Genomic DNA, 19,219 nt, shown 5'->3' with positions numbered 1-19,219 from the left:
GATGACATCACTGCACACCTCTTTTGACAGGGTTTGTTTAACTGTTTTCTCGTTAGATTTAAAAATCACTCCAAGTCACTCTTTAGAGGTTTGTGACTCATTTAATTTTGCCTGTTGAGCTACATGTCATAGCTTCTGATACACACATTTGTGGAGGACAGACTCGAAGAAAGATGTCATTATATAAGTTTGCTATAAATCGTGCTGTACGCCTTGTATTCATGCTCTCTCTCGTATGATTTTATGTAAATTGCACCCTGTGCTTCTAAGGTGGTGAATGGATTTTGCAAATCAAAACAGTATTATTTTCATTCTGTATAAACTACAGTGGAATTGCTTTGCATTGTCATATTTTCAGCACCACTGCAGTGTGTCTGCCTACACATGGTCCACCAGCATGATCGCCACTGACAGTATGGCTGCCTTTATCCTTGTAATATCATTAATTGATGCAATCAAACCAGGAACTCTGAAAGACTGTACTGCTCAGTTATGTACAGTTATACAGTTACAGTTGTTTTCTGGGGAAAATAAAGCACCAGCTGCATGTGATGAGGCACCAGTGCCCAGAAAGTCATGATGCATTTATGGTGAAAGAGTTCAAAACCCTTCTCTAGCATCTGGGGAAACCTATGTGGCACCACAACCCATTTTCTGCACTGGAGCGTGCTGCAGGACACATTGTCATTCATTCTTTCCCTTTCACATTGGACCACCAAAAATGGTGCTTTGTCATGTTTTATCTACCAGCCACCATCCAAGATGGTACTTTTGCTGCCTTTCTTTCAGTCATGTGGGTATCAGCCGTTATCCATTAAAGCAGGGTTTCCCAAAGTGCAGTGCTGCCTTTAGGGCAGTGTTTCTCAAACTTTTCATCATGTACCACCTCAGAAAATACGGAGGTCCTCAAGAATAAACCCCCCAGGATAAAACTTAACAGTGTTACTTAGAAAATTTAAGGTTGTACATTTACATTTTTACTTTACATTACAAATTATCTGTACAGCAAATGTTACTGTAGCACAGAAGTATGAGGTAACAAAGTACAAATGCTTCATTATTATCCTTCAGTAGATTTGCAGGTATCTGCAGTTTTTCTACTTTCACTCCTTAAATATTAACACAAATATCTGTATGTTCTTCTTCTAACATTTTCTAAATGGGTTTTTTACTTTGGTTTTAATGCATTTGAAGGGAATTATTTATAATTTCTATTTTGCATCATGCATGCCGCCTTCCCAAGGCCAGGACTGATTTTATCCCAAATGGATGGAACAGTAGCACCTAGAAAAGATGCTCCTATGGTGGGTCCATCAGGCACAACAGACGTAATAAAACATAAAAGATTTAACAACAACACAACAAGCTAAAACAACATAATGGAGTTAACAAAATGTAGAATATGTAACAAGTTGTGTAAAAGTGCAGCATGACGTGAAAGACGTAAATTGACAAAAAAGACTTTTTACAGACAGAGGGAGACTCGACTGCAGAGAAAAGGTGAGACTCAGTTAGCTTTACACAGAAACGGCTAGTAGAAATGTCCTTCAGAGGGCTCCTTTTTACTTTTATACTTTGGATACATTTCAGAGCCTGTACTTTTTACTTTTACTGTAGTAAAGAAGTTGAATCTTCTACTTTTCTTCTTCTACTTTTATCAGAGTTGTGTTTTTTTACACAAGCATCTGTACTTCTACTTGAATAAAGAAAGTGTGTACTTTTGGCACCTCTGCTGTACCAAAAATAATTTACCATGTGGTCCTACCGAGCCCAGTAAGATGTGTGTGTGGTTTAGAAAAGGCACTTGCATTGAGCTCTGGTTATAAGTTTTTAAAATCTGAGGATCTTTTTCTTGCCCAAGTCATTTCCTCCTGCCAACAGTACTCTATTGTTCTGGACTGTAACTCATTTGTGAATCTGCCATCTGCTCTCAGGCCATCTCTTCTTCATACACACGAACTGCAGCACTAATGCTGCTGCTGTTTAAGGTCCACTGTGCAGTCATTTTTTACAATATGGTCATTGTAATTCATGGTGGTAACCATAACCATCATTGGTCGATGTCTGTTTGTTTAAGGATGTGTTCATTTGAATATGAGTCCTTTTATTATCCAATTAGTTTTCATTTTATTACTATAAAAAAGTGAGTACACTGGAGAAAAAATACAACAAACCCTAAATCAGACAGGCCATGAAAGTATCTATAGCAACGTGGATAGACATAAATAAAAATAGAAATAAAATGATTATTGAATTACATAAACGATCAGTATGTGCGAGTGTGTGTAACTATGCTGTGTATGAAAATGTTTCTGTGCTAAGTGATAACAGATAGGACTGTGCAGGTGAACTGAAAGAGACCCATTATTAGTTCAAAAAATTCACAAACATTTGTTATTTAACATTAAAAAACTGTCTTGTGTTTTTGCATGTATGTAATGAGGATGTATTTAGAAGTACTCAATGCATGTAACTCATAAATCACATAGCTCTTCCTCCATGATAGTTCATTCACCACTTTGTCTATGGTATTACTTGGTATCAGATCAGAATCTAATTTTGTGGATTTGTCCACTTCTGATAACAGAATAATGTGTTTGATGTATTTGTGCTGCGTTTTAAAAGAGTTTACCCCCAGTTTTGTGTTGTACTTATTTTACACTGTTGGTCTGATGATGAAAGGATCAAAACTGATGCAGCAGACCATAGACTGTATAATTAATAGTGGACAGACTGTCTGTGATGTCAAGAAGAGGTTTCTGAAGAGCTATTTTGAAGCTCACCATGCAATCTCGGCAGTGCCTGACTCGGCCAACTCTCCCGGCCGCTTTCTAGCAACAAGTTGCCTGTAATGATATCCACGTGTCACTCAAAGCGGCCACACCCTTAATTATGCATAACTGTGAGCCTTAATATAATTTTAAGCAGTCTTTCCAAGAGACTTGGTTGTGACCCACAGGTGCATCACAGGAGATTTTAGTTTGGTTGCCAAATAAATAAGAGACTATGGAAGAAATTCTGCAAATTAATTCTTCCCAAGACTTATTGATGAGGCCTATTGTGAACTGGGTTACAATGGTTTGTAGTTTTTAAAAAGTGGGTCTGTGGAAAAAATATTTTGGAATCGCTGTTGTCACAAATGGGAAGATTAGCTAGAGAGCTACTCCTCTTTAAAACAAATTCATGTATTTTTGTATAAATGAATATTTTTGTCAAAATGTCTTAATCTGAAGACTCTGTAGACGTTTGGGTGCAGTGTTCGCAGCGTTCAGACCCTCTCAGGAGGAGACTCAGCCAGGACGGGTCCACTTTGTTTATCGTGGGTACACAGTGGGTATGTGTATGAATGTGTAAACGACCACATCATCCAACCCAGGCTCATGTCAAAGTGTGTCTCAGACTCACTGATCCATTTGAAGATATCATGTCAGTGTCAGGTTTTGGCTCACCTGCAGCATGAACAATACATTTATCTGAGGGTGCTGGATGTTGCATACGTGTTATTACTATCTTGATCCTTGATCAGTGAACTGGCAGGTCTATTACACGCTTACGTGATACTGCATTACCATATTATATTAATAACATACAGGGTGGATATATAAGGTATACAAAAACACTAAAAATAATGCTTGACTACTACTGCTACCACTATGGATAACATTACTACTTGTTGCACATATGTCCATATATGGTGCGAACGTGGTGGTGGAAAATGAATGGCCACGATCTGTGTGTGTGTGTGTATGTGTGTGTGTGTGTGTGTGTGCGTGCGTATGTACATTTGAATATGAGTCAATGCATTTTTTTCAACCCATTTGCCTACAAGATTTTGTGTCTTCGTCAGTGATTGGGCCAAACACAGTGAAAGGTCCTGAAACATGCAAACACAGGCAAATCATTTAGGGGCTCTGTGGGGAAGAGGAGTGAGGGCCTTTTGTTATCACAGAGAAAATCAGCTGTTGGATGATCATAGAGGCGTAGAGACAAGTCCTAAAACAAAAATTCCAGGTAGGTTCTGTTTGATAACATAGACTACGAGATTAGATAATGTTGGCTTGATATAATTTTCTATTTTGGCTTCCCATAAATCTTATTTTGTGCATTTAATAAAGAGGTAAGAGACTAAAGATAAAAGTTTTCAAGAGCAGTGTCGGTGTTTGTGATGTTGTAGATCTGCAAATATGGAAAGTGTATTTAATGTCCCAAAAAACTATGATATTGGAGTTTTGCTTCAGTGATTTCATAATGTTTTCCTCTTCCAGAAAAAGAAAGCCAAGCAATAAAAGTGTCACTGAATCTGAGTGCATTGGAGCAACATGGAGTACACATTCAGAGCAGTAACTCACAGCCCGGGGATTATAATCTGGAGAATTGAGGTAATTTGATTTCACAGTTGTTGCTGCAATAGTGACTAAAGTGGACTAAACCAGGGGTGTCAAACATGTGGCCTGCAAACCAGAATTGCCCCTTCAAAAGGTCCGTTCTGGCCCAATGGATGATTTTGCAAAGTCTAAAAAACTGCAGAGCAGTCATTAATCCCAGATTATGTTGTATTTAAAGATACTGAACATTGTGCAAAACATTGTCAATCAGCAGCTTCAGTACAAACTAAACTGTATCAGACTTCTGTCTTAAAACAACACTGTTGGAATCCTGTTAGTCTAAGGCTCTGACAAAACTTTAGATTTGTAAATAGTTTGTACGGGAGCCCATAACTTTACCTTCTTTCTTATTATCCTCCACTTTAGTTGGTATTGTGTGGTGATGCCTGCATTACTTCAGAGGACTGTCTGGAAATTTATCATCAACTTGTTCTGATAATAAATAAGTAAAACACAGTATTGTTTATCAGTTCCACCACACATGAATGACTGACTGAAAGTAGAAAAACAGTTTCAATTGCACTTGTTTTTGTTAAGACGCCTCGGGCTGTTCATCATCTGTTTTGTGAGTGGATGGTTCATTTACTGTGAATGTTCTCTGAATACTTATTTCCACTAAAAAAAGAAAGGAAAAGTTGGCGGTGTTATTTATAGGCTTATTATGTAATGGATTTACTGATCTGGGCTCAGTTTAGATCAAATTGGGCTGTATATGGCCCCTACACGAAAATGAGTTTGAAACCTCTGGACTTAAGTTTTCCTGAAACAGCTGTTTGGTTTCATGGTAAAAAAGAGGGGGGAAAAAGTCTGTAAATCTAGGAGGAAATGACTAAAACAGCAGCGATGATGTAAAAAAATGGAGATTGAGGAAAACTGGTTATTTTTAGATCTGAAGTATAGAGGGTTTTTGTGGTCATAATGGACACCTTCTTCTCTCTGTGCAACAGAAAATGGAGCTGGTACAAGTCCCAGAGAAATCTTATGGAAACTTTTATGAGGGTGACTGCTACGTACTTCTGTCTGTAAGTCTGAGAAGGTGACTAATGAATCATTGTGGTTTTGGATGCCTGGCCTGCTTGTTTGTTTAGTAAAAACACACTGTAGACTTTGCACTCATACCTTTTTTTTTATAATGAAAACACAGCCAAAATACCTTCAGTATATCAGATAGCAACCCCACACACGTACTGTTTTCTCCTCCAGACTAAGAAGGTGAGCAGCTCTCTAAGTTATGACATCCACTACTGGATCGGCTCACAGTCCAGTCAGGATGAACAGGGTGCAGCTGCTGTTTACACCATCCAGCTCGATGAGTTTCTGGGTTCCACTCCGGTACAGCACCGCGAGGTTCAGAACCACGAGTCTGACGCCTTCAGGGGCTACTTCAAACAAGGAATAATGTGAGTGAAAATGTCATCACAGTTGGTCTTCATTTATGGAAGTCCTGAGAAGCAAGTGAGAAAAACAAATCTACTGATATATTTCCTAAGTCTGAGCTTGCTTTTTTTTTTTGCCAGGATAGTCTTTCTAAGTTCTTTACATTTTTTGAATCTGTGAAACCTTCTACATAACTCCAAACACAAAATACATACAGTATATTGTGTGTTTGCAAGTTATGTAACATTGGTGACATGACTCTGTCCTGGCAAAACCTGGTTAATCTGTTCTTACACAAACAGAAAGAAAAACACATTTAGATTCGACTTTTACATCGCCAGAATTCTCTCTTTCCTGTGTTGGCTATTGAGAGTCGATGCAGAGACGAGACAGAGGCAGTAACTTAGTGCACTTGCCTCTCAGAACTTCCCTACTTCATTTATACACAGTAATGGAAACCATAACAATCATCATTGTGCCTTGTTTAGCTTTAAAAAAGGTGGAGTTGCATCAGGTATGAGGCACACTGAAACCAACACCTATGATGTGAAGAGACTGCTCCATGTCAAAGGGAAGAAAAGAGTGATTGCAACCGAGGTGAGCCAGGCTTCTCAGGGATTATGTAACATTTTGAGACAGAGGATGTTGTGTACAAAGATTGCTTTATGTTTTTATTTATTTCAGGTGGAGATGAGCTGGAACAGCTTCAACCTTGGAGATGTGTTTTTGTTGGACACTGGCAAGACCATCGTTCAGTGGAACGGACCCAACAGTAACAGACAGGAGAAACTGAAAGTAAGATTTTTGTGACTGTGTGTGTGTTGTGCATACAGTTGGGTGCAGAATTCATATGGAAAACATGTAAACTATATTAGTAGAAAAAAATAAATATATATATATATATATATCTCTCTCTCTCTATATATATATATATATATATATATATATATGAATGAGGTAAACACAGAATAAGATTTGTTACTAGGTGGAGGGGAAAAAAATATAATAAAACATATAAATATAAATAAAATAATATATATATATATATATATATATATATATTAGTATATATATATTAGTAACAAATCTTATTCTGTGTTTACCTCATTCACTCTTATAATTTTCTTTTCAGTATTGCAGACATATAATAATCATATTACCAGTGAATTTGCAACATTTACAACTAAATTTCTATGTACAGCAATAATACAGCAATAACTTTAATGTCTGAATTTTCTGAAATAAAGATGTTTGTGACCATATGAAACATGACATAAAAGGCAGTGTTGGTTTTCCCACAGAAGTGGGCTACTTTTGAAGTGTCTGAATGATTGAATGTTTTTTCAGCTGTAGACCTATTTTGCATGCATAAAATCTATATTTTAATTTAAATATGGATTTTACATTCACAGAGCAGAATATATAATGTAACTAAAGCCAAAGAACTGTTTACAGTAAACAATTTAATACTGGCACACTAAACATTCATGGTGTTAGTTTGTCATTACAAGACATTTGGCAATGATAGCATTTCTGTTGGACTTTAAAAGCAGTGTATATGGATGGCAGGGCCACATTTTGAGTTCTGGTATAAGACTGTTTTTTGGGACCATTTTATTTGCGAGTTGGGACTACAAACTTAAATCTGATTACACAACTTTGTGTTGTAAAATGACCATTTAAGGTCTAGTATTGATGTTTGCAATCTGCAACCCCACAGCTAGATCCCATTTAATTATACACATTGGTTCTTTAAACAAACTCTTTAAATTAAGCCTTGAAGTTAGTTCAGACATATTTAGCCGCTAGTTAACCTAAATGTTTATCAAAGTTCCATGTCCTAGCATAATAAAGCAATTTCTGACAAACTAACATTGGAAGCCCAAAATTAAAAATAGATAAAAACTATTATTTAGTAAACATAGAATTAAGTTAAACGTGTAGTTAACTCTAACAAAACTCTGTATGGACTTAAGTCTGAAGCTGGTTGACCAGTGCTCATTATGATGGGTAACCTGAACTTCCTGTGTAAAACTGGCTAAGTTAATATTAAATATCTGCTGATTTGCCCAGCTCTGACATACAGAAGCCCTGAAAAGAAAATGGGAAAAAAAATAAATAAAATAAAAATCATTTTCTAAGTCTGATCTAAATCTTCTCCTGTGTTTCCAACTTCTGAAGAGCAGGTGAAATGGCAAAATAATATTTCCAAGCATTTGTTGTTGTAATACCCATTTTGTTCACAAGAGGCTGTTAAAACCCACCTGGAAGACAACAGGAATGCTTTTAGCTCTATGCAGCCTCTTGTGGCTGACCCATGCAAAAAGAGGGGAAAAAATCACCTGGTTCTGACCTATTTCATAAAACATTTAAGGAACTTAGAAAGACTATCTTAGCACAATTTTTTCACCTGTTCTTAAGTCATAAACACAGGAGAGAAAACAATGTCACTGACTCAGTAAAAACTGCAAATATATCTGACTGAGGCTGTTGCAACATTAATGACATGTCAATTTAAAACTGATTTTAAATTTTGTAGCATATTTCTTTAATATCTGGTGGTAAATTTAGTGTTTGCACTCAATTCGTTTAGTTTGAAGTCTGATATTTCTGGATTGTTTAGTTTATTTGTGTTGTATCTGTGATTCTCAGGGTATGTTGTTGGCCAAAGACATCCGAGACAGAGAGCGAGGAGGTCGGGCAGACATCAGAGTGGTCGAGGGTGATGCAGAGGGAGACTCTCCTCACAACATGGAGATCATGAACAGCGCTCTGGGAGAAAGACGCTCCACGCTGATGGATGGACCTCCAGATGAAACTGCTGACCAGGAACAGAAGTCAAAACTCACACTTTACCAGTGAGCTGCTCCCTCACCGTGGTGATGAGGATTCATTTATGTCCAGTTAAAGTGTTGTATGTTTGTTCTTATTTATTTGTGCCTTCGTTTCACAGTGTGTCAGATGCAGATGGTCAGATGAAGGTCACAGAAGTTGCTACCAGACCACTGACTCAGGATCTCCTCAGCCATGATGTGAGTTGGTGGATACTTCTTCCTGTCCCTTTTGTTACTTTGTCCTTTAATTTTCGAACATGAGTGGAATTTGAGTTGCACAGTTGTTACTCAGATATTGCTGACGATCTTGTTTGCTTTTGTTTTATAGTGTTGAACTCCTGCTCATTCTAGTCCATTAAAATCATCATATGTGTGAGCGAGTTCTGCGTGTTGGTTAATGAAGCAATAGGAGAAGATATCTGGTTTCGATCAGTATTTATTCCAGCAATCAAAGTTCAGTATACAGAGTATTTGTCAGTTCACGAAGTCTGACTGCCTATTCTATCCTGACCCAGTCATTTACACTATACAGAGACAAACTAGAGAATGTAGGTAGATCTCTCTTCCGACTGGCTGTTGACCCGCTGGTGGAGTGTGTCGATTGGCTACCTCCTCTCAGCAACAGGGTGCACGCGCCTCGTTCATCTGTGTTGGCGCCCTGTTTCGAGGAAGTCAAGTTGGAAACATATGCACAAACAGCTCCTGTCTGGTATCCTCTCACCCCTAAATGATACACATATTTTTCTCGTGTGGTTTTAACACAGTTCCTATTTTTACCTGTTAAAGCAGTACATTTTATGCCTACATCCTGTTGTTCAGCTCGGTGTACGTGACTTTCTGCAAATTGCCTGCAACTGCTGCACTTTGCCCTTCTTAGCATGATTATTCTTAATGCAACATTGTAGATATTTAATAGCACACTCATAACTATCTAAAAGCTGTAATCAATGTATCAATGTATAAAAGCTGTAAAAAAGAAAACATTAAAGGAACATATATTCACAATAGCTTGTATGTTACTTTTGTTTTGTGTTATTTTAACATGTTCAGTTAATTGATCAGATGAAATGAAATAAAGAAATTATAATGATCACATCAAGATGGATGCCATGCCACTATAAAACTCGGTGTGGTTGTTCAGTTTGACATTTCCCCATTCATGTACTGGTAAGGGCTTTAAACCTGCAATATGAAATTATTTAGTCATGTATATTTACATGTACATACATGTAATTATTTATTTAGGACTGCTATTTCGTGGACCAGGGAGGGACGAAGATCTTTGTGTGGAAGGGGAAGAAAGCAAACAAAGCTGAGAGACAGGCTGCTATGGGCAGAGCTTTGGTGAGTGACTCTACATCAGACCTTCACATGTATTCTTAGTAGTAGTAGCTATGTCTGCCTAATGAACTGGCAACTGAGTGTATTTCCTTGTTTGGCTGTTGTAGGAGTTCATCAAAGCTAAAAGCTACCCGATCACTACAAATGTGGAGACGGTGAACGATGGGGCAGAGTCAGCTCTGTTCAAGCAGCTGTTCCAGAAGTGGACAGTGAAGGACCAGACTCAAGGTCTGGGCAAAGTGCACACAAGAGGGAAAGTTGGTATGTGTGTTCTTAAATTCACAAAAAAAACAAAAACAAAACAAAACATATTTTTCTTCTAATAAATCCGCTGTTGTTTGTCATTAATGATTTTGTCTTGTGACCACACTCTGCTTTAGCTCATATCACACAGGAGAAATTTGATGCTTCACTGATGCACGTGATGCCAGAGGTCGCTGCACAGGAGCGAATGGTGGACAATGGCACGGGTCAAGTGGAGGTATCTGTGAAAGTTTCATCTGAATTCACTATGAGGAGGATCAGTCTATTATCTACTGTATCAACAGATCCAAAAACTAAAACCCCAAAACCCCAGTAGTCAGAAGAATGCCCCATTGGACCAAAAGCCTATTTGTCCAACAGCCCGTTAACCCGAAAACAAGCGCCCATTCCTCTGAAAATACACACTCTCCCTGCAGCTGTTAGTTCAGTGACTGTCAGCCCTGTCCATGGTGCTGAATTGGTGTTTTTTTTCCCCCCATACTCTGCTATTTTTCTGGCCATACATCAAATGACATTTCAAGTGCACCTCCATCACCTGAATCATTAGATGTAGGCTATTAAAACCCTTAGTCAGAGCTGTCTTAACAGTGTTGGGGGTAAATATTTTACTTTTAGCTGTAACAAAGAACTATAATGCACTATTTATAGGATTCAGGCACTAATATTGCATTTACTATGTCAAGTAACGCATCACCAGTGTCACACACATTTCTGAAGGCATGTTTCACGTGGTGGGCAAGAATGATTGAAACTTTTTACCATAAGTGTTGCAATATAGGGGCATCTGTAGGGATATCACTATGAAAATTTACTCTCTTCCACTTTATAATGCTGAGTCGTACTTTTGCAATAATTTGGGTGAAAGTAATCCAAAAGTAGTGTAACACATTATTCCACACAGACAGTAAAATTGTAAAATAACTTTACTTTCAAATGAAAGTAACTGGTTATATAATATATTTCTTTTTGAAGGAAACTTGCCAAACACTGTGTCTTAATAGCTTGCAGTCCTTTTTGTTGTCTTGGCTGTTACAACAATATCAAATATGCTTGATATTGGTTATTAGATATTAGGGTTATTTTCAGTGCAATGGGCCTTTGGACAAATAGGCTTTCAGTCCAGTGGGACATTTTTCAGTCTATTGGAGCTTCAGGAATAGACTGTCAGAACAATGCCATGGCACCATGTCAGTGTCAAACATGTTAACCATAAAAATGTTTCATTGACATGTTAAATGTGATGTTATGATGTTAAATGCACCATGCTAAAGAGTACATGCTAATGTTGGCATGCTAACATGCAGCAGTAAAATGCCTGTCAACATGCTAACTGTCAGTATGAGCATGCTAATGCTAGCAATGCCACATTTGTGCAACTGGCCTGCAGCCACACATGAAACAGTGCAGCCCAACAGCTTTCTGTGATGTGTTCAGGTGTGGAGAATTGAGAACCTGGAGCTGGTCCCAGTGGGCCCTGAATGGTACGGATACTTCTATGGAGGAGACTGCTACCTTATCCTCTACACATACCTGGTTAACAACAAGAAGTGTTACTTGCTCTATATATGGCAGGTGAGTTGTTAGTGTATCACAAAATGCTCTTACTGTCCCTGCTTTGGATTTTTCTGATTACCTTTGTATTATATGATAAAATTAAAGTACTTCATCACTTATTATTTATTTCAGGGGCGTCATGCGACTCAGGATGAACTGGCCGCCTCAGCGTTTCAGGCTGTGGACTTGGATCAGAAGTACGGTGGAGAGCCAGTTCAAGTGAGAATAACAATGGGCAAAGAACCAAGACACTTCATGGCGATTTTCAAGGGTAAAATGGTCATCTTTGAGGTACGACTGTTGACTGTATTCATATTAATTGCTTTGGAAGCATTCTACTTATTATTTTTTAACGGCTTATCAACAAGAGGGTATTATTCTCTGCTTCACTGTTATTTCTGGCACCGGTAACAGTGCACAATACATCTCTTTCTCCTGTTAGGGCGGGACATCTAGAAAAGGGTCTTCTGACCCAGAGCCACCGATCAGGTTGTTCCAGGTCCGTGGTTCTGACCAGTCCAACACAAAGGCCATCGAAGTTCCAGCACTATCCACCTCTCTGAACTCCAACGATGTGTTTTTACTGAGGAGCCAATCAGGAATTTATCTGTGGTGTGGAAAGGTAAAGGAGATGGTGTTAAACTCAGATACTGAACTGCAGCAGCACCGTGACAATACAATATGATGATACTTTTTTTGTTTCTTGTGGTTCTTGGATTTTATGTAATTTTGTATGTACGTTTACATCTTTGTATCTGATGTAACATTAAGTAAAAGTTGAGGATGCTCACATCATTGGGCTCCTGGTCATTATCAGCTGTTAATCTGTAAAAACAAAAAAAAGTGATAGAGAGATTGGGATTCATTTTTTACTCATCATTTGCAAATCCTAACTAACCTAAAGGAGCACTTCACCCCCAAAATGTTTTGGATATCAATAACTCACTCTGTGTTGCCTTGAATAACTGAAGATTTCTTTGTTCTTGCATGCAAATATCTCCATGAGAACATAAAATTAAATCCACACTGTTTTTTAAAATAGCAAAACTATAGCAAAATATCAATTCAAAAACTGTCACACAACCGGTGCAGCATAATCCAAGTCTCATTTATCTATTCGTTTGCTCAATATTTTCAAAACTCCTTGCTAATGAAATTATTGCTGGCGGAAAGCTCTGAAGGTGAACTAATACTCCACACCTGTGGTTAAACACTCCTGTGGATGCAGGTGAGAGCAACAACCTCAACAGCTTCTTGCCTCCTGCACTGGTCAGGAGCTGCACCTGTAGTTGCTCAGGTGTTGTATAGTCACAAAGCATTTATAGCCAAGGTTACACTGCCACCCAGAGGAAGTATAACTGACTATTTGTCATCAGGGGTCAAGTGGAGACGAGCGAGCCATGGCAAAGGAGATCAGCTCTGTGATTGGCTACAAGTCCGAGAGAGGCTCTGAGGAGATTGTGGCGGAGGGTCAGGAGCCCCTTGAATTCTGGGAGTTGCTTGGAGGGAAAGCTCCCTATGCGAATGACAAGAGGTGATGATGAATCAAACACGATGCTAATATTTGAAAATGAGCTTTATGAGTGTTATAGTGAGGGTAACACACCTGTTGACTGCAGATTACAGCAGACGGTTCCAGACCACCAGCCACGCCTGTTTGAATGCTCCAATAAGACGGGCCGATTCATCGTGACTGAGGTGACTCAGTTCATGCAGGATGACCTCAGTGAGGATGATGTCATGCTGCTGGACACATGGGACCAGGTGGGAATTTAGAATATTTTCACTGCTTTGCCTTGCCGTCAGACAGAAAACCACCGTTACATGAGCCAAATATTGCTCTCCCAAAAGTAACCAGACTCCATTAGCAAAAACAATCATTTCACCTTGAAAAAACGCTGGAGTTACTGGTCAATTACTGCATCGATTGGCTAGTTTGTTCATGTTTTTGTGTGACTTTGGTGAATCTGAGCTAACCCTTTGAAACACTGAAGTCACACAGTAACACAAACTACCTAACCATTCATAGCAGCGGTATACCTGCAAATTCCATGTTCTGCAAGGTAAAATGACAAATTTTGCCAATGGAGTCCAGTAGCTTTGGAGAGAATGATATTTGGCTCATATAATGGTGGTTTCCTGTCAGAAAAGGTGGACTTCGGATAAGTACCTCATACTACCACACTTCAAATAATCTGATCTATTCCTTTAAATCAGTTAAATCACATTTTGTCTTTCCTTATTGTTGGTCAGGTGTTTCTCTGGATCGGTAAAGAGGCCAATGAGGTTGAGCGTAAAGAAGCAGTGGTCACGAGCCAGGAGTACCTGCGCACCCACCCGGGCACCAGAGACCCAGACACCCCCATCGTTTTGATCAAGCAGGGATTTGAGCCGCCCACCTTCACTGGCTGGTTCACAGCTTGGGACCCCTCCAAATGGAGCGTGAGTGGTTTGGTTTTAAAATAGAGCATCAACTTGTACATTGATGAGTAAAAAAAGGACATATGCTTACAAAACTGTGCTTGCTTTCTTCTAGGGAGGAAAGAGCTATGAGGAGCTGAAGAAGGAGTTGGGAGATGTAGCATCACCTGTCAATGTTACAACTGTATGTAAAATCTTTTTTTCAGGCTTTTTAGTTGTTTCTTTGATGCAATAGTTTGTTACCATTCTTTATGCACATGTTATATTTGGGATAGTGTCTATGTTTGTGCTTAATATAACAAGGTGGTGTTATTATATACAAAGAGACATTCAGGTTACTTTTGGGCCACAAATGTCCAGTCTGACCCTCTTCAGAACAGCTGCTGAATGACATGCAATAATTTTAACCCTGTAAAGTCTGACTCATCAAATAATTGTCTGAAAATTCACATTTTTAAAAACTGAGGTGTTTATTGGACCATTTGATGAAAAGAAAATCTATATAATTTACCTACCGTTTATTTTGTTTGTATCGTATTTGATAAGTCTGGCATTCATGAAATTTAATTGATCATAATAGTTTTTATTTTAAAAACAGAAACAAATATCTATATATAGTGTTATTCTTACTGTTTCTTGCCAAAAAGGGGCATTACGTGAAGCCACGCTAGATTTTGCATTCACAGGCTGGCTGCTGCCTGCAGTGCACTGATGATCCACCAGAGGGCAGAAGACATGTCTCAGCCTGCATACAACAAGTTTTGTTATGAAAGTACAGATCATATTGATGTTGTAGAGGTCTCAAAATGTCGTGCATCAAACATGATACAAATCACATTACAGGGTTAAAATATCCTCACTCAGTTTAACCATTCTGATAGTGGACATGTAGAGGTTACAGGAAATCAGTGCAGAGAGGGAAGATGACATCAGTTACATGGTCAACATCTTGGATCATGATGACTTTTGGGTTAACCAATCTTACATGTGAATGAGAGTCGAGACAAGGAGTCAAACAGGATAAGGCACTCAGTACACTGATAAAGTACTCTACTCATCTTACCATCAAACATTTTAGATGTTTTTTAAGAGCTGCTGATGGAAATTTATAGATTAAGAATCTTAGCCTGAACTTTAATGTAATTTTCTAGGAGCAGAACTGTGTTGAAAGTGAGAAAAACTATCAGCCTTTTCCACCTGAAGATCTGGTCAACAAACATGCCAGCGAACTGCCTGAAGGTGTTGACCCAGGCGAGAAAGAGGTATGTGTGTGTGTGTGTGTGTGTGTGTGTGTGTGTGTGTGTGTGTGTGTGTGTGTGTGCATGTGTGTGTGTGTTTGAGGGTAATGTGTGCATGAAGTGTGTGTTTACCATGAAGTAAGAGTTCCAAACAGGACAGATGCAGCAGGAAACCATGTTTGTATTTTTTTTTTTTTTTTTTTTTTTTTTGTTTTTTTGCATACAGGATTTTATTTTTCATTTTATTAAGCAAAACATAGGTATGATATGTTGAAACATATATATCAAAAAGCAATCAATTGCCTCCAAATGTCTACATGAAATTACCCAGAGTATAAATTATACAATTTGGCAATGCTTTCCTTGTGTAAACATTACCAATAATAGTAATAATTATTATTCCTTTAATTATTGGAAATTCCATTCTTCATATATATTGGATTATGAGCAGGCATTTCACTTTTTTTCATGTTCAGCTGACCTGCTGTCTTTATCTTTGCTATAATTAGTACAAAATTACATAGTTCTTTTTTTAGAAAACTTCCTGGGAGACTGTTGTGGAAATTATGGATCAGTAAAACAAAAATTATTAATTATCTCTTAAGTCATTATGTTCCATGTTTGATTCAGATCATCAATCAACTGTTACTTCCTGATTTGGTCTCTATTCAATCATTTCTTTACTTTGTGGTAACCATGATGCTTTGCTGCTCCCAATTAGTGATAAATATTTATCTTACAGAGGATGTGTATGCTTCATCAGTTCAAGCTAAAGAAAACCACATCGTTTCATCATTAGTCTTCACTTGTTTTCAGAAACACCTCTCTGACTCTGACTTCATCGATGTATTTGGGATCACCAAAGACGTCTTTGTGAGTCTGCCGCGGTGGAAACAACTGAACATGAAGAAAGAAAAAGGGATGTTTTGATCATCTTGACTTGAAATAAGCTTTTACTCTTAAAACACAACAAGAATTGTCTCTTTGTGTCCTCTACAAATACCAACTTTCTACTTTAGCTCAATATCAGGATTAATTTTGTTTTCATCCTGATTTTATTGTGATTAGTACTTTTTTTTTTTAAATCACTCTAATATAAGTCTTGAATATTTATTAGCCTGAATATTGTTTAGTCTGTTCTAATTTTGAATTACTGACACTGTTTAATTAGGAGTTCTTACATATTATTTAACCTCTCAGTATGAAAAAATAATAAACTGTATTGCTTATTCTGCTGTGTGATTTCAAGGCATGTCTTATCAGTTTATATTCATGTTCATTATATTATTATAAGCCTTGTGGGGTTATGGTGGACACTTACTAGCGACTCACCACCTGTAGCTGTATGTTTCTATGTTATATTGTATGTTTTTATGTTCTGTTACATGTTTTTGTGTGTTGTTGCAGCACAAATGGCCTAATTGGGAAAGATAATAAATTGAATTGAACTGAATTATCCAAAATGAGACTTTCTCTAAACATACTCTGAAGGCTTCACCAAACTTGTCTAGTAGCATCACAACTATCCAAATGTCTGCCTTTAAGTTAAAAAAAAGCATGTTATTTACTCATAATAACTTCAGGAAACCAGATCCAGATGTCTTCTAAACTGATTGTTCCAGTTTCTTCACAAAGATCTTTAAACAAGTTTATGAGGAGTCTTAAAAGGAATTCCTCCCACATCCCCTGAATTGGCTCCAATGTGAAGCCACATTAAAGCTGCTTCTGATGGTGGTTCCTTTGTTGTGGTGGTCATGAACTAATCAAGCATCAAGCATTGTTTACTCCTTTTATTTTGATATGTCTGGAATGTAATATCAGTTACAAGTATAAATCCATGTCATTTACTATTACATCTGAACATTTAATACAAAGCTGAGGACAAGTCAAAAATATCTAGACCCTTAAAACCACATGAAGTTACAGTAAGAACATTTTTTGCATTGATGTGTGAAAATGAAAGAAAGGCAATTTGATTGCTTGATATGTTGGCAAAAAGTCACTGCTGTGAACTCAAATGTGATGTTTGATCACTTAAACATATGAAGTCAGAGTAACTTTACTGGTCCATTACAGCAAACCAAATCCTTTGACCTGACTGAATTACTAGGAAAATAAAAAGAATTGATGATGAACAACATAAACAATGAATGATTGTGTCATGTAGAATGATTGTTTCAGAACAGTGCCAGCACATAGCACTACAGTGTAACAGAACTACAGTAACAGCACTACAGTAGCAGTACTACTATCAGCTCATTTGTGGAAGAAAAAGCATGTCATCTGAGCTGCTTGTGCTTCATGGCAGCCAGCAAAACAGATAATCAAGTATTTGCACGTGAACCAGCTTTATGTTGAAGTAGGACTGTGTGATAAAAGTAACAAATAAAGACAAACGAGTAAATACGGACATTAATATGCTCCCTTAAACCAACAAAATTATATTTAGCTAAATTCAATAATGGGGCCGCAAATAATGATTAATCATTAATCTGCCAATTATTCTTGAGATCAATTAATTGGGAAAAAATTCTCATCAAAATTTTCCAGAGCCCAAAGCGATGTCTTGCGTCTTTTGTACAACCAATGGTCCAAAACCCAAAGACTCTTCCTTTACTCTCGAAAATGTTTAGCATTTTTGCTTGAAAAATGACTGAAACAATTAATCAATTATCAAAATAGTTTGATAGTTAGATTGACTAAGTGACTGATATGTGCAGCTCTACTGTCCCAGATGTCTTAGTTGGTCTACAAAAGACATTCGGTGTACTGATATAGAGGACTAAAGAAACTAGAAAATATTCATATTTAAGTAGCTGAAATCAGAGACTTTGGATTTTTTTTTCTTAAAAAAAACTTTAACTGAACACTACTAATTACTTACTTACTCAAAACTACTAATCTATTACAAAAATAATAGTTGACAACTAATCAATTAATCAACTTGCAGCTCTAATCAGCAACTGCAAAGCTATTTTCATTTCCATCAATGTATTGATGGTGCTCAACATTTGTTTTCTGTATGGCAGAATCAGTTAAGATAGCAATTTTCACTTTAAAAAATATTTGTGTCACATGACATGCTCCCTCACAACTGAAAATCCCTTCAAAACATATTTTCAGTAAATAACTTCGATCAAAGTATTATTTAATATATGTGTGAAAGTACTGCGTGCAAAAGTACTAATAAATGGCAGATCAATTCATGTGCAGTTTAGAAATCAATATACATTCTTATGTGCTCATGCAAACTATTTATCTCAAATGAGGTGAAAGGGTCTATTGTTGCTTCAAGCATAAAAAAGAACATTGTAAAAAGTAAACATAAAAATTGTGATTAAATACAAAGTATACAGCAAAAAGAGACATCCAGAGAGACTAATTTCAGCAAGTGTCACTGTAAATGTGCAAACATACAGTTTTACCATGCAGGCGGAGAGAATACAGCCTGCAGCAGGTCAGCTGATTATTTCTCACCAGCGTGTTTGGTTGTAAAGGGAATGTTGTTTCTAATGTAATCTGACAAATTTATGACACAATACAAGAACTTTTAAAAGTGCAAATGCAGCTTAATCAATTTCCCTAAATTCAAAATAAAACAGGACAAAAAGGGCCGTATAAGAAAGATAAAAAAATAAGTGTTCTTGTGAAGGTCAGCAAGGCAGTAAATAGATGGCATTTTCCCTTCCTTAAAAAAAATCTGTATCTTATAACCTTCCTAACAACTGCCTTTGATCACCTGTATCTGATCTAATCCTCCAGAGGCTGATGGCAAACATACCAGTCTTCACAGTGAGCTCTACAG

At 37.5% G+C, this 19,219-nt stretch overlaps 1 protein-coding gene across 1 annotated transcript; it reads left to right on the top strand.

Moving 5' to 3' along the window:
- The first annotated feature begins 4,315 nt into the window (after positions 1-4,315).
- Positions 4,316-17,538, top strand: avil (advillin). The gene is made up of 19 exons (XM_084731973.1): positions 4,316-4,379; positions 5,333-5,407; positions 5,589-5,785; positions 6,251-6,359; positions 6,447-6,557; positions 8,415-8,620; positions 8,716-8,794; positions 9,842-9,940; positions 10,045-10,198; positions 10,318-10,418; positions 11,636-11,773; positions 11,888-12,046; positions 12,198-12,377; positions 13,132-13,289; positions 13,375-13,519; positions 14,009-14,197; positions 14,292-14,360; positions 15,328-15,438; positions 16,231-17,538. The coding sequence occupies exons 1-19, from the start codon at positions 4,320-4,322 to the stop codon at positions 16,342-16,344; spliced, it is 2,454 nt and encodes an 817-aa protein (XP_084588099.1). The 5' UTR covers positions 4,316-4,319; the 3' UTR covers positions 16,345-17,538.
- Positions 17,539-19,219: the final 1,681 nt, after the last annotated feature.

Source organism: Lutjanus erythropterus, chromosome 2 (assembly GCF_056507025.1).
Source record: "Lutjanus erythropterus isolate fLutEry1 chromosome 2, fLutEry1.hap2, whole genome shotgun sequence".
NCBI classification, from domain to species: domain Eukaryota; kingdom Metazoa; phylum Chordata; class Actinopteri; order Lutjaniformes; family Lutjanidae; genus Lutjanus; species Lutjanus erythropterus.
Note: the sequence above shows the minus strand (reverse complement) of the source record. Positions and strands in the feature narration are given on the sequence as shown.